We start from the raw sequence: 25424 nt of genomic DNA, 5'->3' as shown, positions 1-25424 counted from the left end.
AACTTCCTTGGGATTTTTAAAGGTTTTCATATTTTCATACAACTTTCTGCTGTAACTTCACCATGTATGTGTGTTTATGAAATGGTAAGAAAAGAAAAAAGTGGTTAGTTGTACAGGGTGTGGGAAGGAATTACTATTTGTAAGTATTAATGTAAGTTGTTACTCTTTGAAAATACACTATCTGTATCTGTAGCTTGGAAAATAGTCTAATACTTAAAAGAAGAAAACAACCAAAAATAACAAGTTCTAGTTCACCATTTGATAATTGATTTCATGGTTTATTTTATTATAAATTGAAAAAAAATGCAGTTTTAAAATAAGACAGTTGATGAATGTGTAATGAATGCTTTGTGGATTACTTATAGCACTTCACATGTGTTTTGTTAGTTATTCTTTAGTTGTACAATAGAGGCTTGTATTTTACGTATTTAGTTTTTTAGTTCTTGATTTTTAGTTCATGTATTCCAAAAGTATTACCTCTCATTTAATCCATATTAACAGCTACATGGTTTTGCTTTTCTTAGGAAAAATTGAAGAAGTAGTATTTGAGGCTAGAACTATTGAGAGAAGTACTAGTCCTTACAAAAAAGATGAACATTTTATAAATGGATTGCCTAATTTCACAGTGGAACTCAGAGAGCATATCCAGGTAATTATCCTTATTCACCTGTGTTGTGATATAATATCTTGTTATGATTTTTTTCTTAGAAAAAAGACATTGATTTTCAGTTGCAAATATGTTTTCTTTTCTAAGATTAAAGAGAGTAAAATCATAAAGCAAGCTGGAACTGCCATAAAAGGGCCAAATGAATTTGTTCAAGAAATAGAATTTGAAAATTTAACACCAGGAAGTGTAATAGTATTCAGGTACGTTATACTAATTGCCAAATGGCTGCATTAGTTAAAATAGAATATTAGGATTCTTTGTTTTTGAGATTTGGGAAGTGTTATCATAAGTACTTCGCTCTATAAATTATACATTCATATTTCAGAGTTAGTCTTGATCCAAAGGCACAGGAGGCTGTTGGTGTACTTCGCAATCATCTGATTCAGTTCAGTCCTCACTTTAAATCTGGGAGTCTTCCTGATGATCATTCAGCACCTATATTAAAAACATTATTTTCTTCGTAAGTATTCTTTGAGTTTCTAAATGAGAACTACAGTAAGTGCAAAAATGTTTGGAAATGTAAAGAAAGGATTTGTTGCTGTTTCTGTGGTTGGATTTTTGGATTGTTATAAAACTGAGATTTTCTTTTCATGTGTATAATACTGAACAGGATTGATACTTAAAAGGTTTCCAGGCTCTTTCATTGCTGTTCTGTGTAACTGTGACTTAAAGTAGACTTACTAAAATGGAGTATGTTGTGTTTTGTTGTTTGTTTTTTGTTTTTCCAGAATTGCATCTAAACTAACTTTGGCTGACTTAAATCAAGTGCTGTATAGGTGTGAGTCAGAAGAACAAGAAGATGGTGGAGGTTGTTACAATATACCAAACTGGTCATCCCTGAAGTATGCAGGTCTCCAAGGTAATAGTCTCAGAATTCTACTTTTTCTGTCGGGAAAATGGAAAAAATAGAGCTCCTCCCTCTAGATCATTCTTTAATACTGTTTAATGGCTAGTGCTACTGCTTGGACAAAAAATGATATGTGCTTTCTGCTTCATCATGTTAATCAGTGTTTTACCCCAGGGAATCAAATTGTAACAACATAATTAAACAACAACTTTTTCTCAGTATCCTGGAATTTAAAATTAATCATAAAATTAGCATAGATTGGCTTGGGTTGGAATGGACTTTCAAGATCATCTAGTTCCAACACTCCTTGCCATGAGCAGGGCTGCCACCCACCAGATCAGGCTGCCCAGGGCCTCATCCAGCCTGGCTTTGAACACACCCCAAGGTGTGGTGGGGCATCCGGTTTCACTGGGCAACTTGTGCTAGTGCCTCACCGCCCTCTGACTAAATTAATTTCAATATGTTTTAAACACCAGTCTCTGGCACTTAAAGAGCAAATGCATATGATGTATATGAAATTAATATAAGTCACTTATTAAACCAGAGGCGCTACCAGATAACAAAGAAGTGTCAGTCATTTATCAGACATGAATTTCATCAAGCAATATTTATTCCACGGGGGTTTTTGTGACTGCGTAGGATATATTCTGAGGAAACAGCAAATGAATTGTATCCTAACTCTGTCTGCAGATCAAGGGTAGTATTGTAGTTAAAGCCAGTTACTGTTATCTGTTGTTTTGTAACCTTTCCTTTGGGAAAGATAATTTCTGTTTGGGTATTTACATGTCATATAATACTGTGTTGGATTTATCTCTTCAGGGTTAATGTCAGTAATGGCAGACGTTAGACCAAAGAATGATTTGGGACACCCGTTCTGTGATAATTTAAGATCTGGAGACTGGATGATCGATTATGTCAGTAATCGTCTGATTTCACGTGCAGGAGCCTGTGCAGAAGTGAGTAAAAAGATATATTTCATGATTTTGGGATTTCAAATGACTGGTTTGCTTTATTTTTCATTATTGCTGCTACTAAGTTGGTAGAATCATAGAATGGCTTGGGTTGGGAGGGACCTCAAGGATCATCAAACTCCAACCCCCCTACCACAGGCAGAGCTGCCAGCCTCCACGTTTAATATTAGACCAGGCTGCCCATGGCCAAATCCAACCTGCCCTTCAGGTTCAGTCTGTCTATAAAATATTGACTTTCTAGGCAGTTTCTCTGGGATACTAAGACAATAATATGGTTTTCTTACCTCACATTGAACTTAGTTAAGAATACATTACAAAAGAGAGGTGGAGAATATATGTAGGGCATGGAGAGTTTTTTTTAGCTCTTACATAAAAGCTTAAAAGCATCCTTCCCTGTTTATTATTTCCCATCAAATAAAAATGAAGTAGCCATCTTTTTAAGTGAGTTCTTTCAGAAAGGGCTCTAAATACTACTGAGGCTTACATGAATATGATGCAGTTATAGGAAGATTTGCCCCATCAAGCACTGAGATTCAAGTTACCTGCATACCCACATTATAAAACACCTTTACTTTCCTACAAGAGAATTGCTTTATTCATTTCACAAGATTTTGTTTGGGTAACTCAGGTAATTAATGTAATAAGAAAGACTGTAGCATTCGCATACCTGTTCAAAATCTAATAAATGCTTTAACCAAGTGGGTCCTATAAGTACTGTTTTTTGAACACCAGCGTTGTCAACTTCTAACAATGTTATATTTTAATAGGTTGGTAAATGGTTGAAGGCCATGTTTGTATATTTGAAGAAAATTCCACGCTACCTTATTCCATGTTACTTTGATGCCATTTTAGTGGGTGCATACACAACTCTTCTGGATGTGGGATGGCATCAGATGTCTAGGTATGCTTGGCATGTCAGTAATGTAAAGGTATTGCAATTTTTTACGTTTGATCTGTTGAAGAATGACATTTGAATATTTTTGTTTTTGTATTTGTGCTGTCCAATGGAAGAAGGTAATATTGGTAGTGAAAATCAAATCAGTCTTCTAACTGCGGTGGGTTGGAAGGTTTAATTGCTATTCCTATCCTGGATTTGGATTTATAACTATTGCTGGCATTGTACTATTGGAGGATAAAACCTTCTAACAAGCGTTTTTCTGAAGCATTGCAGAGGTTATCTTGGTGCTGCTTTCAGTGAAGCTGCAGTGCTTTCTGCGAGAAAGAGATTGCACTTTTTCTGGTGCTTTGTTCAATGTTTCTTTTGTCCTTAGTTCTAGAAATTTTCAGTGCCCTTTCCTGGAAAGGGAAGGAAGATTAATTTAATGACAGCTCTATTCTAGTTATGAATATTTTTAAACAATTTCATGAAGAGTAATGATGTTGGATTTGGTATTGCTGTGATACCATGTGGAAAACTGTATTTTATGAAAAAAGTCAGGAATGCAGGCTGTGTTATATTAGCCAATATGCTAAATGAGTTAATGACTTAGGATTCTATTATGTGAGAATATATATACAGATGCAGAAGTCTTTAAAAATGCTGACCAGATTTTAGAAAATTTTGTTTATAGAATAAAATGATAAAACCTTTTTAGTTTCTCCTATTTTGTGGTCTGAGATCCATATGTAGGCATCAAATAAATTAAACCAATTTCACTTTGCTGCCCCTTTCCCTAAAAGTATTCAACATGTAAACACTCCCATTTGCATTAATAAGTTAAATATTTAAGGCTAACTATGGGCAGCTACTTTGGAAAAAAAGTAATTTAAAAATTAAATCTTATGTGCAAAGTTAATGCGTAACACACTTATTCATTCTGTCACTTGATAATATTGTGTATAACCTTTTCATTTGCAGACAAGTAAAACAAAGAGGGCACTGATATTTTTGTACGAATATATTTCTTAATTTGAATATTTTTATTACAGCTTTGTGCAGAATGGATCAACATTTGTTAAACACCTTTCCTTGGGCTCAATCCAGATGTGTGGGATAGGAAAATATGCATGTCTGCCAGATCTGTCTCCTTCCTTACATGATGTTCCCTATAGGCTGAATGAGATTACAAATAAGAAGGAACAGTGCTGTGTTACTTTAGCAGCTGGTAAGTGAGAACAACATTTATGTCAAGAAAAATAAATTATCGTGGAACTGTTTTATATTTCTTTCAAAATTATCAAGAGTTGCTTTCACTACATTTGGGATCTAAATGCCAGAAGCTGTATTTACAATGTTGTTTTTGTCTTTACTCTTCCCTGTGTTTTAACTTAAAAAGAATGGAGTTTTGTCTAGCAGTACTTTTGGAGGGTAACCATTTTTTTGCTCTTGAAGGGGAAAAAAAAGCTTCTCAGTATTTTGATAAAACATTTTTAACTTATCCAGTTTTTCCATTTATAGAGATCCACAAGTATGTCTTCTTTCTTTCCAAAAGTCTTACTTGAGATAATAATGCTTCCCATAATAGGTTCTAGTTTATTTTAAAATGTTAATTTAAGAGCTGAGTTGTAATGAATTGCAAGTGTGGATTTACTGCTTACAAGTTTTCAGAAGTGACGTGAGAGCTATTAATAGACCAAAAGAATCTCTGGTCTGGAGCTCTCTCCAAAAGGAGCAACAATAGTTGCTTAGGAAAGACCATAAAAGCAGTCAGCAGATGCATTTTATTTCTCCAAATGTTCTGCCAACATGTCTTGGAAGTGGATACTTTTCCTATGCCAGAAGTATTATTTACTGTGTTTAGAGGCTTTGAAATTTTTTTTCTCCAAATTGGACAATTCCTTTTTTTTTTTTTTTTTTTTAACCATAGAAACTTCTAGCATCTGCAGGTTCCATGGCCCCTGGCTGGCTGGATTTCCTTTCCTGCTCTTTCTGCTGTATGTCTTTTCCATAGAATTGTACTGCTTTTAGGTTCTGGTTTCCAGTAACATTCCATCTGACTGTTTTAGTGTTGCCTGGAAGCACAGACAAGCACTGTTCACTTAATTTAATCACAGAGATTAATTATACAGAGGAGCTTGGTCTTAAATATTCTCATCACATATTTGAGCCTGTGATACTTTTAACTCATAAATGGATCGTTGTTCTCAAGTTGCTGTTGCCATATTCTGTAAAATTACAGAGGTGCAGAGGCTGTATTGGAGCATTAGCAAATATAATGGGTAGTCTAGTGACAGAAGCCACGGTTTTGTTTAAGCAAGCATGCACAGCAGGCTATTGTTTTGAACCTTTACCATTTTTTGTTTGCTAGATTGGGAAAGTTAATAAATAGAAGAAAAGAAAAAAATGTACTTGACAGTTGCAATTAAGAAGAGAAATGTTAATGTTAAAGCTTAATGTCATATTGTCTGCTGTAAAATGTAGTTCTAGAAACTGCTTCAAAAGAGAAGCAGGATTCCTTTTATAGTGACTGAGAGTATTATTAAACTGAAGAAATTCATAGTTCTCTAGTCATTCCTTTTATACTACTGAAGTGACATAGCTTTTGAACATAAATGCTTGCCAACAAAGCATTATATATCACGTCACAGTTCTAGCTTTTGTTTGTTTGTTTCTTTTCTAGTTAGGGCTTTTTTTTTTTTTTTGTGGTGGTGTTATTTTAATTAAAAGATGGCATTTGGTTATGTTATGCAGTGTGTAAATAAAATAAAAACCAGCAACTGAATGTGACTGTTATTGATTAGAATAGTCTATTACATGATTTTTAAAGTTGTAGAATACAACAAAAACTCTTCTTAGTACAATTCTAGGAAAAATCTACAGTTGCACATGGATATATTTTTACTTGTGTTTGTTTTCTATATGTTAGACATATCTGCTTGAAGATTTTTGTCCCATCTGTAAATGAGATTAACAGCATTTCTTATTAGGTTTACCTCACTTCTCTTCTGGAATCTTCCGTTCTTGGGGAAGGGACACCTTTATTGCACTTAGAGGCCTAATGTTACTTACGGGACGTTATATAGAAGCAAGGTAAGAGTGACTGCTGCTTAGTCCTTTCTGTTGATAGAAGTAGTTTTGCAGGTGTTTAGGAAAAAGACATGCTCTCAAAACCCTAGAAACATGGAAGCTGTTAGAAACAGTTGATGTACTGTATAAAACTTCGTGGTCCTCGGTGGATTTGTGAGTTCTTTGTAAATGAAATGAAAAATACTTTATATTGCTTTAATTTGCATTCTCAGCACTGGTATTTCAGCTGATAATATAGATAAAGCAATTTTAACCGCTTGTCCTTAAACAACGTGATTATTTTAAGTATTGTTGCTGAGCAGTAATTTATCTAAAAATTTGAAGAGCAAGGGATTTCTATTTTGATCAGAAAGATACTGTCTGTCATGATTTTTCTGTTTGGTGACTACTAATGTTAGTCTAATACTGGAAATCAGCTGTGGGTTGTTATTATCTGATATGTGTGTGAGACGCAAATGTTTAACCTGATAAATCAGTCAGATATAAACCAGACTTGCTGAGCTGACAATTTTCATTAATCTTGCATTAATTTTTTTAATTTGGGTGCAGCACTCCACAGGATATGGATATACAAGTTAGTTGGTTTAAATTAGCATGTATTTATGCTGCTGTACACTTGACCAACTAATACTACCCTATGCAGTTACATCTGTAGTCTTCAAATATGTTTATCTTGTAATTTAAAACCAGATGGAGTTCATGTTTCATGCAAAGCATAGAAACTTCTCAAAACCTCAGTTTCTGGCTCCTCTTTGTATTTTAATAGGAAATTCCCATTTGGTCCTGCTCTCCCTTACTTCTCACTTCCACCTGAATGGATATAAGGATAATAAATGACATATAGATGTCGTTTATAAATAAATAGATATCATTTAAAACCTTTTCTGTGACATCAAAGGGGTCAAATCCATGAAAAAGGAAATTACCATATTAGCAGTTACATATTTCATCTTTAAAACAAAAAAAAAGTATTGGAAAGTTTCTAAAGTAATATGATTATTTATTTTTTTTTTTTAATGTTAATGAAGTATATACTAAATGAAGTCATGCCAAAATATTGTTGTTGGAAGCTACAAATCTGTCTATAAGATACTGTTTTTCTCTTTAACTTTGCTATTAAGATAAACTTGTATGCTTTGTAATTAATCTTTGGTCCACTAATTGCCTGGAAGTAACTTAAGACTGTTCTCTTCTTTTTAGAAACATAATTCTAGCATTTGGTGGAACTTTAAGACATGGTCTCATTCCCAACCTGCTTGGCCAAGGAACACATGCCAGATACAACTGCCGTGATGCTGTGTGGTGGTGGCTTCAGTGTATCCAGGACTACTGTAAGATTGTTCCAAATGGATTAGACATTCTCAGGTGTCCTGTTTCTCGGATGTATCCAAGAGATGATTCTTCTCCACAGCCTGCAGGCAGTGTGGTAAAGATGACTTCTGATTTTCAAGTGTTTAATACAGTTATAATTTTTCTGAAAGATTATAGCTTATCTATCTACAAGAATTAAGTGTTGGATACTCTCCACTATGTTTGCATTACTTGATTAGACAAATGTGAGGTGGGAATATGGAAAAAATATATCCATCAACTTCTACATTTTTATTTGCTTTCAATTTTGAAAAGAATTTAATGTTAATAATTGTACAATGTTAAAAATTATTTAAAGTGTATCATATTGACGAAGATGCTGCTGAAAATCTAGATGCTGTTCTTTTTAAGTATCATAGAGGATAAGAATTGCTACTATTTGCACATTATACAGAGCCTTTTTACTAGGTCTGTTGATCTTACCTTTCTCAATGCCAACCAATCTAGGATCAGCCACTCTATGAAGTAATACAGGAGGCAATGCAACGACATATGGAAGGCATAAGTTTCAGAGAAAGAAATGCTGGTCCACAGATAGACCAAAACATGAGAGACGAAGGTAAAAAAAAAAAAAAAAAAAAAAAAAAGTGTATATATAGCACACTTGATATGCAATTCAAACTATGAATATTGCATCTGATTATTTTACGTCAAGTTATTGAGTTATTGAAAAATTAATGGTTTTCTTAATGGTACTATATTACTATAAGTGCACTTAATGCTTAGAAAGTGCTTGTTTGCTTTCAGCCGTTGTGATAAGTTATTTTAGAAGTTCACACAAAAAGTGCAGCTGCCTGTGAAAACCCACCTCAGATCTCTGTTTTGTGCGGGGCTTTTGCTTATGTAGGATCTTTGTGCTGGGGCAGACACTTGAGGTTTTGTGTTCTCTTAGCATATAGGTTTTCACACATGATACTTTTGCTTGGCAGGTTTTAATATAATAGCAGGTGTTGACCATGAAACTGGCTTTGTCTTTGGGGGGAACCGCTTCAATTGTGGCACTTGGATGGATAAAATGGGAGAGAGTGACAGAGCTCGCAACAAAGGAATTCCTGCTACTCCAAGGTACAAAACCCAGCCTTCTTGCTCTTTTTTTTAAGCGGGGGCAGTGCTCATCTTCTAGCATGGACTTCACTCCTTGTAAAGAGTAAACTTGGAACTTCAAGTAGTAAAACAATTTAGGAAAACTTGTATACTTGCAGTACTAGATTGTTGAAATATTTGTTATCTGGACTGATTATGTATGACCTCTTGTTACAAGAGATACTTTCGATAATTGGTTTAAATATTTCTTTTTTAAAATATAAAAATATTTGCAATATCAAAGTTTAAAATGAAGAGTAAAATATTAAAAATCAAGTTATTCTCTAACAAACTCTATGGTTACGAGGTGATTAGTGAAACTAACCCTGTGATTTTCTTGCTTTATACTGTTGGCAAAAATCTATATAAGACAGGGAGAAATAGTGTGGCAGTGTGGCATGCAAATTATATATCCAAACAGACTGATTTAAAGCAGTCTAGGGAACGGCAGGCTTGTGCTGCTGTTTCCCTGTTTCTGGCTTTTTTTTTTTTTTTGCTTGTGTGATTTGTAAACTTTTGTCTTTTGTTATTAGCAGTAGACTGTCATTGTCTTTTTTTCATTAAGAATCTGTTAGGTTTCCTCTGGGAAACAGTTCTTCATGGTAACAGTGTCGAAATAAAAGCACGAGCTCTTGCACTATTCTTAGCGACTATTAGTGTATTTCTAATGCATGCCTTTGTGTTTATTAATGACATTTTTTGCAAGCTTAGTGCAGTATTTTTGCAGACTTGCAATATCACCTAATATTTGTATTAAGTTTCATTTTATTAATATATAATATCTTCAATGCAAGCATCTACTTTGCTCGTTTGCATAGTTTTCAGCATTCAGGTTTATACTTCACTACAGGCTGTGGCTGCAGTAAGTGGGACTGGATTTGAATTACTGTTTTCTTTTTGGATTATTTTGGATTATCATATTATACACTTTTCCACTTTTCTTCCTCTAAATTGCAGTTTCTGTGTTATTTTCTCCCTTCTAGCCCTCTTCATTGAATATGTATTCCAAGCTAGTAGGAGAAAACAAAGTGAATAATGCTGTGAATGGCTTGTTACTACTTAATAGTAAAAGTTAGTTTAGGTTATCAGATTCTTGGAAGTCTAAGTAATAGCAAGGAAAATGTGATGAAATAATTCTGTTAGAAATATCATAATGTACTAGAAAATATCTGGAGATGATGATGGGGATGCACATGCCAGTTCTTCATACATGTAGTATGCAGTTTTGAGACAAAATAAAAAATATAATTTTTTTAAAATAAAAAACAAACAGGCATAATGTGCAATAACCAATGGGAAAAAACACACTATTTAAATAAGGTGCTTAAAGTTCTGCAAGTAACTGAAAAAAATCTGTATATTAAATAGCCTTCTTAAAGTAATTCTTGGACTTGTAAAATATTGTTTTAGAGATGGCTCTGCTGTGGAGATTGTTGGCCTGTGCAAGTCGGCTGTTCGGTGGTTGCTGGATTTATCTAGGAAAAATGAATATCCGTTCCATGGCGTCACCATAAAAAGATACGGTAAAATTGAACAGATGTCATGAATGTATTATGGGAGTAGGAAAATAAGTCAAATGAGCTGGTGGCCAGATTATATCAGGAATGATTATCAAAACTATTCACGAAAGAGAAAAAACAAACTTGATGAAAGTATCTTGTATTAGTAACTAAAATTCATTACTAAAATTCCTAGGAGTCGATTATCAGATCAATGTATGAAATGTTTTATTGCATTTAATAAGGTGTGGAATTCAAAAGAATTTTGGAGTCTAAACCATGTTTCTCAAATGGTTATTGGTGATGTGATCATTATGTATCATAATGGTGCATATCATTCATTACAAGGAAAAGAACTAAAATGACATAAGACCTAAGTATCTTTAGATGTCCTCTCTGTTTCATAGGGGTGCTGCTCTGGTCTGAGTTACTTTATTTTGAGTTTATGGGGCTCAGGTGAATATAACTGGCTTCTAAAGCTGTTCTACCATTCAGTAAAGGTTAATCTTGAAAACATTTTGTTGAATGGTTCTCTTATTCTATATTAGAAAATGTGAATATAGGGCTTTCTCCTATACATCCAGATTCTTAGGTCATGAACTTAGCTGTCACTTCAGAATGTCTTAAAATCTGAAAGACAATTCAGGGTTCAGTGTGAAGCATTATTACAAAGTATAGGTATAGACTTCTGCCTATTATCCCAGAATTGTAAGTGACTTTTCTAGACTGAATTTGATGCTTGTGTGTTTCCGACTGTCTTTCATTTTCTTTAAGTTTAAATTTCATTAATTAACTGATGAATCCATTTTAAAACTGACTTACTCACATTCTATTGGCTCATAATAGCAGGCTTAGCACTGGAGTTTCTAGTTGTGGTTTGTTTTGTTTGTTTCTGCATTCTGGCGTACCATATTACAGTTTTGGTGGTATTGTCCTTTTTGATATACTCCAACTGTATGTTGGAGTACTGTTTATCTAAGATATACGTGTATCTCAATTGGAAGGATATTCCTAGCACAGGTCTGCAGGCTAACACCTAAAAAAAAGAGGAATTTAAATTTTTCAAAAATAAATTTACATCTCAGTTTCCTAATACTTATGTTATTTTTTCTTAAAATGTAGGAAAAATATGATAATCATACTTTCCTTAGTTTCCCATACCATACAATTTTATTGTTTGTTTGAACTTTGTGTTTGTTTCTGTTATCTATGTTGCAAACACAATATTTCTGGATGGCTATGTTAACTTGAAATTAAGGATTAGATACAGAACTTCTGCATTGGTGTCTTAGAGTGCAATCCACTTGTGCTGTGTAGTGCCCCTCTACTGAAAATTAAACTTAATTGTCCTCAAATAAAGAGATATTGTTTCAGTGTTCCTGCAAGCAGTTGCTGTCTGGTGTTTTTCTAGTCATCTTTCTAGTCTTGTTTGAAATTACAGTGAGCTGCTTTTATGAGCAGTAGAATTCACCTTACATGGAGAACCACCAGGTGGAGAGAGGTGACTAGGTGTGCTCCTCTTACATTAAGTACCAGGCATTCAGAAGGAGACAGCTTTTAAAAGGGACGCTTGTCCTAATGTTTTGACATTCCTGTTGTAGTCTCCTAGATATTAAGAGTACATATACAAACTACTACAGAAAAGATGGCATGTTATCATGCTAAAAATATTGAACATAAACTTTAGACTTAGTCAATTAAATATTTACCACAGTTCATAGTAACTCATACTGTTCATTTTTAACTAGTTAAAAGAAGTGAGGAAGAGTTGTATTGTAAGGAATTGTGCAGGTGGGGCAGAGTTGATCTGTAACATAATTCAGCTTCAATTTTTTTTTTTGCAGTGTTTCTATGGCCTTGCTTGTGTTAGAAATATATTAAGTAAAACAGTAGTAAGCAGAACTAGCCATAAGCACAGGTCTGTTAGGGGTTTGAAGAAAATCTGTGTGTAATATTTTGCAGGAAGGGAGGAGACTATCACATATGATGAATGGAACAGAAAAATTCAAGGACACTTTGAAAGACTCTTCTTTGTCTCTGAGAACCCTGCAGATCAAAATGAAAAACATCCAAATCTAGTTCACAAACGTGGGATTTATAAAGACAGCTACGGAGCTTCAAGTCCATGGTGTGATTACCAACTTAGGCCAAATTTTACCATAGCAATGGTTGTGGTAAGTAAGAGTAGTGAATAAGAAGCATTTGCATTTAAATTTTATTCTTGAACTAAATTTGTGTTACAAGACTCAGCTGCGTGGCATTATATCAGGAATAAATATTGCTTAGAATAAATTTTGAAATGTTTTTTTCTTGTCTTTGCTTTTAATATTGACCCATATTAGAATATCTGGTAGAAGTGTAACTTTGCCAGAACTTACCTATATGACTGGGATAAATTTGCAGAGTTGGGTATTTTCACTGTGTTGAAGTTACCTGTTTTAGGTTAGACTACGGGGAAGAGATTCAAAGAATCAAGAATTGCAGGGGTTGGAAGGGATCTCTAAAGATGAGATCATGAAGTCCAACCCCCTGCTAATGAATCCCCTCAGATTAACTAAAACGCGTGGATTGTTTATTTTTATAAAAACGTTTTTCAAGTCTACTTAAAATAATAATAAAACCCAAAGTAACTTATAGCTTTTCTCTTGATTACTCTGTCTCTAGTTTCTGGAAATGTAATTATATTTTCACTCAGTAATATGAGAGGCTTTCGTCATCTTCTACATTCATATGTGTAGTCTTGTGTGTGTACGTATGCAGAGTTCAGTAAATCTCTATTTTATTAGGCCCCTGAGTTGTTCACACCTGAGAGAGCTTGGAAAGCTCTGAGGATAGCAGAGGAAAAACTACTTGGTCCATTGGGCATGAAAACTTTAGATCCAGAGTAAGTATAGCTGACATGAGAATAAATGACAGTAGAAATTATGATCTGGGGAGTTAATGTTTTGTCAAAATCACTGTATATAGTTGTGAAATAAGGCTGCAACAAATGCTCCAGCAATGAGTATTTTACTGTTCTAAAACTCCATGCAATTGATTTTATTTACATAGACAATTTCCAGGTATTTTTGGATGCCATGTAGCAAGCAATTCAAATTTGCTATCACAAAAGATATGAGTAGGCATCAAAATGCAAATTCACTATCATACAATGCATAGCATTACAATTTGAATAAAAACATAGGAGTGTAATTATAGAAGTTATCTGAAAATTTTAACAATTTTCCCACTACTTAGTACAGTATTTGGAAATCTATTGTTATGCAAAATGTAGAATTTTGGGACCTCCCTGACCGAATCCCTATTAGATGTAAATCTCATGAAAAATTTTTGGCTCATTTCTACTGTGCATTCTATATACTATTTCTGTTAATGTTTTGCTTATGTTTGTTTTTTTCCTTGCAGTGATATGGTGTACTGTGGAGTATATGATAATGCTCTTGACAATGACAACTATAATGTAGCCAGAGGTTTTAATTACCACCAAGGACCTGTAAGAGCTGTATCTTGAATTTCAAAATAAGTGCTGACTTTTTTTTTTTTTTTTTTGAAACTGACAGCTATAATAATCATCTCCTATCTTTGCTTAGGAATGGCTGTGGCCGATTGGATATTTTCTTCGTGCCAAATTGTACTTCTCAAAGTTGATTGGTCCAGAGATATATGCAAAAACTGTGGTTATGATAAAGAATGTTCTTTCTCGCCACTATGTTCACCTTGAAAGGTAAAATACCATCTAAGATAGTAGGTTCCACCAGTCACTGAATATTTTGAATCTATCAGATTGCGTGTACAACAATATACTACTTATTTTTACTACATCAAAGGCTATAACATAAATAACATCTGTTTTCTACATACAAAGTTGGCCACTATGAATTCTATTGCAGATCTCAGCTGAGATCTAGTGCTGTTCATAGATACTTGGAATTACTAATATTTACCCACGTGAAGACTAGAGGAAATCAATTTTATGGAAGATTTAATGTGTTACAAATCAGCAAGTTAGTCTGTCCATTTAAAAATCTTAATAATATCGGTGTTCCAAGAAGACAGAGGAATTGACCGTATGGCCCAGAAATGTTCCTTTGCATTCTGAGGTTTCCTTCTTAAACAAATTGCTTTTTCTATTAAATTGTTAATTCTTAAGAGTTTGAGACAAAAACAAGCAAAAGTCTTCCCCTTGATAACCCTTCCATACAATCTGTTCTGCAGTACTTCAAATACGCATTCATTTGTACCCCTAAAAGTAAATCAATTGGATTCAGTAGTCTGTGATGGGTTTGTCTAGCTAACCATGTAAGGAGGAAAAGGGATTTGTACATAAACAAATCTGGGGAGAGGAGGAAGGTTTATGTTTCACACTATCTTCCAACCTTTGTTACTTTTTAGCACCATGATCAAATTTCAAGTATAGTTTGAAACTGGATAGGTAATCCAATTATTTTGTTATCTCAAAGATAACATAGGTTCTTCAAACTGGTACTTCAAGCTACTGAATGGGAAACAGAAGCGTCATTCCAGTGTCAGGGAATCCACATTCTCACAGAAACCTGCAATTTTTTGCAGCAGAAGTAATTGAGTCGGATCTTAGTTATTAAATAACATACTGTGACTGTAAGAATACAGGCATTTTTAAAGTTTCCTACTGAAATACTATTCTTAAATATTTTATAATGTAATGTTCATTTCAGTGTAATCTAACAACAATACTCTTGGTTTTTTGTTTGTTTTTTTCTTTTATCAGATCATCCTGGAAAGGGCTTCCAGAATTGACCAATGAAAATGGGCAGTATTGTCCTTTTAGCTGTGAAACTCAGGCCTGGTCGATTGGTGTTATCCTTGAAGTTCTTTATGACTTGTAGAAGTTTGTTTTGACTGATTTTCATGAAACTTCTGTGGTCTTCTCATCATGGGGCATAAATGAACATTTTGCTTATATAGCAACAGAAATGTCCTGCTTGCACTATCACTTAAACTGCATCCTGACTAGAAAAAATGCTGAAAGTCACTGGCTCCTATGCTGACTAATTATGTGGGGCTTGTTTAAATAAGGCCATAACAATAAAGTAAAACTGCCATACACATTTAATGCAGAAAGTTCTAGTAAGGAGCAATTTTAAGAATATGCACAAACTTACTTTAGATAGCTATGATTTTTAGACTTATCAAATCAAAATCTTACATGTAGCAAACTGGAGTGGTTCTTTACTGAGCTGAATGTATGAGGAAGAGCGCTCATGTTTTGTTTTTGTTTCTTTCTTTCTTTCTTTAAGATTAAATGGATGTTTGCAAATGCACGTTAAAGACTAACCTTTCTGAATTTGGTATGCATTGAGCTATGGCACCGTACATTAGTAAAGGCAGACTACTTTGTCTGTTCAACTGCATTAGTGATGGGCTTTTTGTACGTGTTCAGTTTGAACACTCCATCATGCAATTACAGAAAGAAGTTTACACATGTGAACTTTTGCAGTTATATATATTTTAAAAATGTTAAACAACTCTTGAGTTAACTCTTAAGAAATGATGAGAGATCCTGTGATAATCCACTGATAAATTTACATGCTGTGGGCCAAGCAGCAAACGTTTCTTAATTTAAATCTATTTTTCACTATAAGAATATAAGAAACATGCATGTGCATAAAATGCACTGCCTGTATGTCAAAGATGGCTACATATCTTCTGTTACTGAAGATACATGGTCACTTCAGTCCTTGATTCTTAGTAAAATCCTGACTCTGAAGCAAGTGGAGTTAAGGTCAGTAGGAAAAGATATTAACCTACCCCTGGAGAAAATGACGTTTCTAGACCTCTTTAAATTTCACCAGTAAGAATAAGCAAGCTAACTGTATGTATAGTTGTTTGGGAATAGCATATAGTGAACAAGTTGCAAAATACGTATGTTATTAATTATTTTGACACCTCACTGACTTCTGTTCATTGTTCCCAGTCTGAGGGGGTGTCTGGCAGAAGTGCAGCTGAAATTACCATCTCTCTGGTGATTAGTGACAAAAACAGGCAGAAGGTGACGCTGCTTCTTGCATCATGAAGGAAAAGAGCAAAAGTGATGATGTATTTCTTGCTGTTGAACAACATTCTGAAAATAAAATATACACAGGATGTAATTGGAACAAACTATTATAGGAGAATATTTTATCTGTGTTTTAAGTTTGATTATGCTGTCTGAAGTAGAGTACAAGTGTGCTGCCTTCATCAGGGAGATGATTCAGATGGATTTAAGGGCAAGTTAATAGACTGAAGAAAAATGAACTGTAAGAGCTGGCTATATTTGCACTTTGAAAGGTTAATAAACTTATGAACTCCCTTGCCAAAGTGTTCAGTACTTGAAATTATGATTGAAGATGGAGTACATTACATCTCAGGTGTTGAGCTGCTGCAATACATGGTACAGGAGACTTTTATTGGCGTAATGCATGGTAGCTGTCATTTATCAAAAAATTTACTGAAATGTCGGGAACAGATTGAGAAATGTTTTATATGCCTCTTACACAAAAAAGTGATCTTTACAAAATTCTTGTTAATGATATTGAGGTTTATGTTTTACTATGTCACTAGAATTTGCAGTTTTCCCAGATAATATTTCCTTTGTTACATCAAGGTACATCAAGCTTCTCTGGCACAGTGAATGTGAATATCTGATGGATATGCTTAGAAATGAGAAGTGCATCTGAAGAGCTGTGACTGAAAAACAATCTGCGAGACATCAGCTTACATAAATTGGCAGTAAAGTTCCCAACAGTATTGGGAACTTGCTTATCAAAATGTCCCTATGCTGCTACAGGAAATTGCGCTGCAGTGCAAACTCCTCTCCTGAAAGAGTGTGTATTTGTCTCTACTAGTTTATTTTCTAATGTAATAGTAATATTTTAAAGGACAAAATTACCTGTGTACACAAATACATATATGGGATATATGCTTATTACATTGTTTTTGCACTGCTACGTATAGCTTTAGTCATAGAAGCTTTAGTCATAGAAAAGTGTTTTAAAATGAGGGAAAACGATGTACAGCAGCAACAGAAGAGTTAAGGTTATATCTAAGCTTGTGTCTTTTTCTTTTTTCCACCCATCGACTGATTAACAGCTGTTCTAGCGCAGCACAGTTAGGCGTTAGCTTTCTGCGCACCGCTCCTATCACTAGCGATGCTTTCCAAGGGGCAGCTGAGGGCGGGAGGCGCGGGAGCACGAGCGCGAGCTGAGGCACGGCTGCCCGCTTCGACGGCGGGAGGGCAGCCATGGCAGCGCCTCGGAGCTGGCGGCGGGCAGGCGGTAAGCGCTAAAACTGGCCGCACCGCCGCACTCGAGGCCGCACGCACCCATGTCTGCCTCTTAGAGCGGCTGATGCGGTAGGTCGCTGCGGAAACGTCTCCTCCTGGCTAGCGTTCCGTGGCTCGCACCGCCCCATCCGGCCGCGGGGAGGCTCAGCTGCCTCAGCAGGGACGGCTGGCGGGGCCGTGGTGTGCGGGAGCGTGGTGGAAGCTGCTCTGGTTTTTGCTTTTGCCTGTTACTATTTGGCTTGACGTGCAAATATTGGAGCTTGGTACCTGTTGGTTACTGTAGCAGCGAGTAGGACTGCTGCTTATAGTCCATGAGATTTACCGTGCGGTTTGTATTTAGCAGAGGTTCTTAGTAAGCAAGGCTACAGCTTGTCAGTTCTTGTGCAACAGCATAGCTGTGGGCAAGATCTGCTTCACACGGCTGAGCTTCCACGAAAACACCCCGTGCTTTTCAACCTGCATTTCTGAAGTAGCTGTTTACAATTTCTTCACAGATTGTAGGCACACCTGTGACTCAATGCAGAGCTTCAGGAGTGTGTCTACATCTGATGTTTCATACTCTAGCTTTATGGAAACCTTCTGGATTGCTGCTATCTATAGGCTTCTTTGAAAAAGAAATGCGTTTTTATACCATCATTCTATGCATTTCTGAATAGTGTGATTCATTTGCACGGAATGTAGCACTATAGGTAAAAGAGTGCCTAGTATCACTTCCCATGAAGACAATACAAATCCATTTCTTTTTTTTTTTTAGACAGGAAATGTAGATTTGATGTTTTGATAAAATTGTTTATCTTCTATAGGAGAAAAGATTGGGTCTTGTTATACACTGCTCTTTCGAAGGGCACACTGGGAAAGTTTTTTTGTACTATGAAATTACATCATATAGATGTTGTCTGCAAGAGCTCTACGTGCAGCCTATGTATGGAGAAGGGCATCTGCTTTAATAACATACGATGAAAGATTGGTGACAAATAGGGGGCTCATGGCTCCTACCGTAACACTCTGAAGTGTATGGAAATAATAAGATTATATTGCTTTAGCAGGAGTAGTGGGTCAGAGGGCATTAATAGCTTAACAGTTGTCAAAATGCTTTATAGTATCATTCTAAAAACATCTGGGAATAAATATGATTTTTAAAGAATAAATATGATTTTTAAAGAAGTTGATAAATAAATTTTAGAGATATTCATGAATGGCTTAAGTGTTGTGGGTGACATTTTAGAAAGCATCTCTCTTGAAAATATCGTAACCTAGAAACTAAAACCTCTGGCTGGCTGGAAGTAAATCTCTCAGTAGAAAACTGGGGTTGGTGTATATACTAAGAATTACATAAATTTTTATCATAGCTGAAAAAATTTCCTGCTTGATAGCAGGAGGTGGTGCCAGTTTGCAACGCTCCATTGCTAAGTCTTGTGCAATTCAGTTCTCCAGCTCTTCCTTCTGAGAAAGACTCCATGCTTCTGTACAGCTTCGTGTGCCTGTCTGTATTGTAATGGCTGATGTCTCTATTCCTACTCCCCCAAGTCAAGATTATCATAATTTTTAGATGCTTAGAAAATGTTTCAGTAATATATTTCTACGTAAGGGACGAGGAAAGGTTTACGTCTTTGATTTGATGTTTTAAAGTATTGACTGAAGCTAATGAAGAGGTTTTGGTTTAAAAAGATCAGGAAATTGCTTATTTGTTTTGTCATAAAGTCTAGGAATGTGTTTACAGAGTGGGAAATGCTTGGTTTTAAAGCCAGATATATATGACACGTTTAATTTGTTTGCTCTGTAGTTCATCAAATTACTCTATAATTGCTTACATTCATGTGTCTCCTTAGATGTTTTGTTTATATATAAACATACTTAATATGAAACCTGAAAATAATTATACATTGAAGATCTTTCATAATAACAGTGGTAATTCTAACCTAAGTATTTGCTATGCAGATTTTTTACAGCATTCAGCTCATGAGTTATTGCAGATGGACTTTTGTATGATTTTGGCTTTAGACACCTTTACAAACAGCATTTACAGTAGAAAACAGATGTATTAAGACTACAAGCTATTGTTCACTTCAGGGTTGGAACCTGCATTGTGATCAAGGTGCATCGTCATGGTTCTTTAAAGTAGGCCTGCACAGCTGGTTTTTCCTTCCATGAAGTAGAAGGTCAGTACCTCTGGGGAGTCTAACAAACAGATGGTATAATTTGATGTGTTCCCAAAAGATTTCATACTGTGCATTTATCAAATTGAATAAAACATTCTCTGTAAGAATATTAAAAGTTAGTTGGTAATGAGGCGTAAGTGTTAAAAGTTTTGCTCTTCTGTTGTTGGGAAGTTTTGTTGTTTCTGCTGGAAGATTGATTAGAGAAGGTTAAAAGTTAAAACATTCAAAAAAAGAAAGGATTTAGGCTGACAGCTGAGATAGAAGCTTTGAGTCAGGCAATTAAACCTCAAATTTTGATGCATATTTTGTATCTGTGGTGAATTAACTGCTCTAAACTGAAAGTTGCTGTGAAGTGGAAATTCAGAGCTCCGTTTCTTCTTCCTTCTATTCTCTCATACCCATTTAATAAAAGGCCCCATTTAATTGGAGTGTTTGTTGTGTTCCACTATTGGTGCCTGAGTACAAATCATGAAGCACTTAATTTTTTTTGTTGTTGTTGGGAAGGAAAGGTGCAGAATTGCTAATTGAAAGGGATTTGTTAAAATCTCTTGGGAGACAGAACCTCTGTTTTAATCTGGACTGTTTCACTGCAGAGCAGCCTTTTGCTTGATGGTCAGCAAATCCTTCTGGGTAGAGAGGGATGAGGTGATGGTTAGGGGCAGCATACAAGAGAAAGGCCTATGAGGATAGCAATGAGGGATCAGGAGGATGTTGGCTTAGTTCCAGAGTGTTTCATATGGAGGAAGCAGGAAGGAGGCAAACCTGGTATCCCATGTGGCAGCACGTTGCAGCCTGTTGTTTAACAGGATTACAACAATGGCTTATTGTATCATAGACACTTTGAAAATAAAAGGGCATTCTATCTTCCACGCTACTTGTGTTTTTAACTGTGTAGTAGCATTTTAGATTGTCACATTTATGTTGTATGAATGAAAATGCTTAGCAGTTTCTAATGGATAAGAAGAGCTCTGCTTTTAGATAGTTTCATGCTAGCAAGGCTTTCATCAGCATGATTTTGGCAAGTAAATTGTATAATCTCACTGCAACTATTGAGCTGATGTTGCTTGACTTGTTTTAATGTTTCTTTGAAACACCCCTTTACTGTTGTTTTGTTATTACTGAGTTTTTTTGGGGGGTGGGGATTTGTAGAGATGAATTCTGAGATGAGGCATCTGAATACAAAAAGATGGGGCTTGAGTTGGAGCTTATAAGGAAATCTTGCAAAGAAACTTTTTTCAACCATTTTTAAGCTTTAATTATATTTTTTAGTATGGTTAGAAAATAATTTGGGGTTTCTTTTTCTGGTTTTACTTATACTATAGTCATTGTAATTGTAGGTGCATTTCCAAACTTACTTCAATTGGAAAATCGTTTTCATTCTTGAAAAATAGGTACTTTCCTGTTGGAAGCTCAGGAGAAAAAGGTCTGTATAGGCTGAAAAAAACATTTTCCACCTGAATATGGTCAAAAGTCTGTATTATTTTCGAAGCCCTATTTCGAGCTCTTCAATTAGTTCACTGTGATATTTTATTGGACTCTCAATTTGTCTACCCTTCATTTCACATCTTCTTCGTTACAGTAAATATACTGCTATGAATTTCTCCCAGAAATCATTGAACTCTGTGAAGACATAAGTGCTACATCAAACCCTAGAGTTTTATGTGCTTGAACTTCCCATTTTAGGGTCTCTTAATATCATACACAAAAGTGACTCACAATACTAATTACAGTAATAGTAACTTTTGTCTTAGAGAAGAAGAATTAACTTCATGTTTCACTTATTATATACTTGATGGTAATAAATATAGTCTTAAAATGTTTGTACATGTTTTTAAACATGAGGGAAAAAAACAGAAGTGGAGGATACAACATTGTAAGCATGTTTTAGTATCAATGCTTTACTGCATGTTATATTACATTATAAATTTGGTATGAAACTCAGAGACAGCTTTGAAATTCTAAGTAGCTGTGGCAATAATTAGTACATACCACTAACACTAGTTTTCATTTTCATTTTTATTAGCTAAGGTTAATTTATGTTTTGACCTAAATTATTTGAAGAGATGCTTGCACAATATGTTAAGTGTCTCTGTGGCATAAGTTTCCCTTCTTGGAAAACTGTGGCTGTTGCACCCTGAGAACTTTTGGTGTCCTCAGGACATCTGGAAGTGTGTGGCAGCTGTGCTAGCTGGTTAAAGCACTTCTTTGGGAGCAGTTTTGATTTGGTTCTACAGCTCCATCATTTTCACTGTCCTTCTCAGTTAATCAGTAATCTTTTTCTGCTGACGATGCTCCTAGCCAAACTGCTGCTTGGCCAAGAAGACGTAGTCTAAGCAAAGAACCATCACTCTTGCTGCTACTGTTGGCTGGGATCTCTAAATATTTCTGCTTCTGTTGCCAATGGTACAATTAACAGCAAATGTTGTTTTGCTTTTGTTCTCACGTTGTACAATGAGTTTGTAGGTAATATGCAGTGTTAAATTCAGCAGAACTCAAAACATTTAAAAACAGAACGTCAGTAGTTAGTTTCCAGTCTATACGGTTTCAATCTGGTCAGATCATGCCCAGCAGCGTATCAGTAATACCAGTATTTTTCTATGAGCTATACTCATCAGGAGTTACTTAAATCTGTGCTATTAGTAGGATTATCATAAGAAGTGTGTAGACTTTGGGTACACCCTCTGCATGTGCCTCACGTGTAATCTTGCTGTCCACCTGTCAGGGATTATGCAGCAGTTTACACCATGCCCAGTCTCATGATGTTCTGCTTTGCAGTAGGTCTCGAGGTCCACCTGTGGATGTCTTTAGATCACCACCTATAGTTAATGACTTAGCTAACTCTATAGAACTAACTCTTGCTCTCACAATTTACAGCTGCTTTGCTCTTGTGTCTGTCATGTCCTATCATGTTTAGCCATCGGGAAACCTCGCAACCTGTGCTCTGATCAAACAGCGTACAGCTGACTGGGACACAATCTCCTGGCTGAGTTCCGGAATGTCAGATAGTTTTCTAAAAGTCCAGATCAGGTCTGTCTCTTGATGAAGTACTTAGACGCTCGTCAGGTGACTTTGTGGTGTTATTTATCCTGCTGCATTCTGCAGAAAATTTCATGGCATGTAAGGGGCTGGTGTATGAAATTTATATTTCACTTCAGTGTGGCTGGAATACATTTTTTTTTTTTTTTTAAGATAATTCCATAATTTATGTCAGTAGACAACAGGTTTATGTAATCTGAAACAAAAAATAATAATAATAGTTATTGATATTACTGGAAGCAACGAGCTCATCTTGGCTTTTTTAATTTCACAATGATGGAAGAACAGTTGGAAATGTTAAAAAAAAAAAAAAAAATCATAAATTAAAGCTGAAGCCTGAATTTTGTGACAGCAGATGTGAAGTTGAGTGTCTGGCTCCACAGCTCCTGTGGATTACCTAACTGCAAGACTACTCCATTGTTTCTTTCTTAGTTAAGACACGTTTATTAAATGTTTTCCTTTTTACCTTTTCAGATCCCATTATTCATTTCTTTTATCCTTTTATTCGCACTTAGTTTGAATTATTGTTGAAAGCTATAGGCAGTGACCTGGTTTCAAGTATATATTTAATATCACACAATGTGGATCTGGACATGGTTTAACCCTTTAAAGTAGGCATATTTATGCATAGGTTATACAAACAGAGGGAGGAATATGGAGCTATAGCAAATAGAGTTTTTGCAGAAATTCTCAATCTTTGAATCGCTGTAGGTTGGTAAATCACTGATTGATGGTCCTTAGACATCTGACCATTAACTGACTCTCTCAAATATTTTCACTTCTTAAACCTACTTAAAAGACATATGAAATATATTTATTTTACTCTTTCTTGTCGTTACAATTCCTAAAAGGATGCTATCCTTTTGTTCAACAAACTCATACTAAGCGTGAAAGTCATTAAATTATTAGCTTAGATGAATACTTCTTCATAAGGATGACTGTGCAATTATACCTTGCACTCAACATAATGTGGCACATTCAAACTTATTGCAAAAAAAAAAAAAAAAAAATTCATTCTCTGAGGAGTCTGTTTAATAGATGGAACATCAGACCAGGAGAACTCAAGAAAGTTGACTTCCAAGTCCTTTCAAGCTAAACCTTTACCTGATTGCAGTGATCTGATGGCTGGGAGAAGGCTGGACAGTAGATTATTATTGCAGAGCAAAATCACAAAAAAGTTCTGGAAGAGGATCTAAAACTTGGATTGGCCAAACTTTCCCCACATTAACTTATTACCCTGATTTTTTTTTTTTATTTTTTTTTAATAAACTACCACAGATCTAACGTAACTGTGAGAAACCCTGTACCATCAGGCTCCATGCTCAGCAGATTCTCCGTGGAAAAATTAGCTTCTCAGTATTCATAGAATCATAGAATGGTTTGGATTGGAATGGGTCTTTAAGATCATCTTGTCTTCCTTGACACCATGTTCTGCAGCATCTCTTATACCTATTCAGAACTGAGTCTGGTATTTCTGGGTCTTCACAATGCTGTGTTTAGCATTTATATAACTCTACAAGTTGCAGCAAGAGCGGGAATTTGCGCAATAGAGAAAGCTTAATCTAAACATGCTTTTTTAAATTAACACGAGTACTTCTTTGTTAGCATAAGAGCAGAATATGAGCCAACAGCAGTAAAGACAACGGAGAAAACAGCTTTGACAGGGTTGGTTTTTTTTAATAGTGATTTAAATATAGTCATCAAATTAGAGAACTATAAGCACTTTTGCTTGAAGATTGCATAAGGCTGCTGAGCAGCAACCAAAAAGATGAGATTTCCATGTTTTGTCTTGTTTTAACTGGACTAGGAAGATCAAATGTTAAGCTTGCCCAGCTCTCCCATCGTGTTCAGAACAATGCAGTTGTGTATTCTTAAAATAACTTAAGAATCTTAAAATAACTTAAACTTATACCTGTACAACATTACTTTATTTTCCTTTAAACTATTGATCTATACTGAAACTCTTTTATCCTCAACTGCTATGTAAATAAAGCATGTTTTTATTTATTGAACTTGATTTTCTGAAATGCTAGTATCGTGATGATACATACTAGCAAATATATGCATGTATTTATATGTATGCATAAATGCATACCCATGTGTGTGCTGATACCATTATACAGACGTAGCATGACTTCTCCATGGTCTGAAAAGCAAAAAATAGCTGTAGCATGTAATTATCTTTCGGGTGTGTAGCATTTAAATGTGAGCCTGTCAGAAAACAAAAAAAAAAAACAAACTGATTTGTGTTAGCAATACAGCATTGTGCAATGTTTCTGGGAATGCCAAATTTTGTGCTTTGTATAAATGTAAAGCATGTAATGGAGATTCATTCAATTTTTCAGCAATTTGTCTTGCATCTCATGGGTGTAGAAAGCTTTTACACTCTACGTGGAGAGCTTTTAAGTCATACTCAGAGAGGTTAACACCTGGTGCTTCTTCACTCTTCCACTGGAACGCTCTGTGGCTCTGACTGTTCTTTCCATTGAAGTCACGTACTTCTCCTCCCTGTCCTCTGGCTAAA

The 25424-nt window shown here is 35.3% G+C and overlaps 1 protein-coding gene across 5 annotated transcripts in view; it reads left to right on the top strand.

Annotated features, from left to right (window-relative positions):
* Positions 1–16741, top strand: part of AGL (amylo-alpha-1,6-glucosidase and 4-alpha-glucanotransferase) — a 35906-nt gene extending 19165 nt beyond the window's left edge. For all 5 annotated transcript variants that reach the window (XM_085231991.1, XM_085231990.1, XM_010715619.3 and 2 more), the window contains exons 18-34: positions 525–649; positions 755–867; positions 993–1127; positions 1396–1526; positions 2334–2470; positions 3253–3386; positions 4415–4590; positions 6353–6455; positions 7653–7878; positions 8271–8382; positions 8753–8888; positions 10317–10429; positions 12368–12579; positions 13192–13289; positions 13811–13898; positions 13996–14129; positions 15153–16741. In XM_085231991.1, the coding sequence (XP_085088117.1) occupies positions 525–649; positions 755–867; positions 993–1127; positions 1396–1526; positions 2334–2470; positions 3253–3386; positions 4415–4590; positions 6353–6455; positions 7653–7878; positions 8271–8382; positions 8753–8888; positions 10317–10429; positions 12368–12579; positions 13192–13289; positions 13811–13898; positions 13996–14129; positions 15153–15270 (2291 nt within the window). In that variant the 3' untranslated portion in view covers positions 15271–16741. The remainder of the gene's footprint in view (positions 1–524; positions 650–754; positions 868–992; positions 1128–1395; positions 1527–2333; positions 2471–3252; positions 3387–4414; positions 4591–6352; positions 6456–7652; positions 7879–8270; positions 8383–8752; positions 8889–10316; positions 10430–12367; positions 12580–13191; positions 13290–13810; positions 13899–13995; positions 14130–15152) is intronic.
* The last annotated feature ends 8683 nt before the right edge of the window (positions 16742–25424 follow it).

The sequence above is a fragment of the Meleagris gallopavo genome, chromosome 10 (genome assembly GCF_905368555.1).
Source record: "Meleagris gallopavo chromosome 10, MGAL_WU_HG_1.1, whole genome shotgun sequence".
Classification (NCBI taxonomy): Eukaryota; Metazoa; Chordata; class Aves; order Galliformes; family Phasianidae; genus Meleagris; species Meleagris gallopavo.
This window is presented reverse-complemented; position numbering and strand designations above follow the sequence as displayed.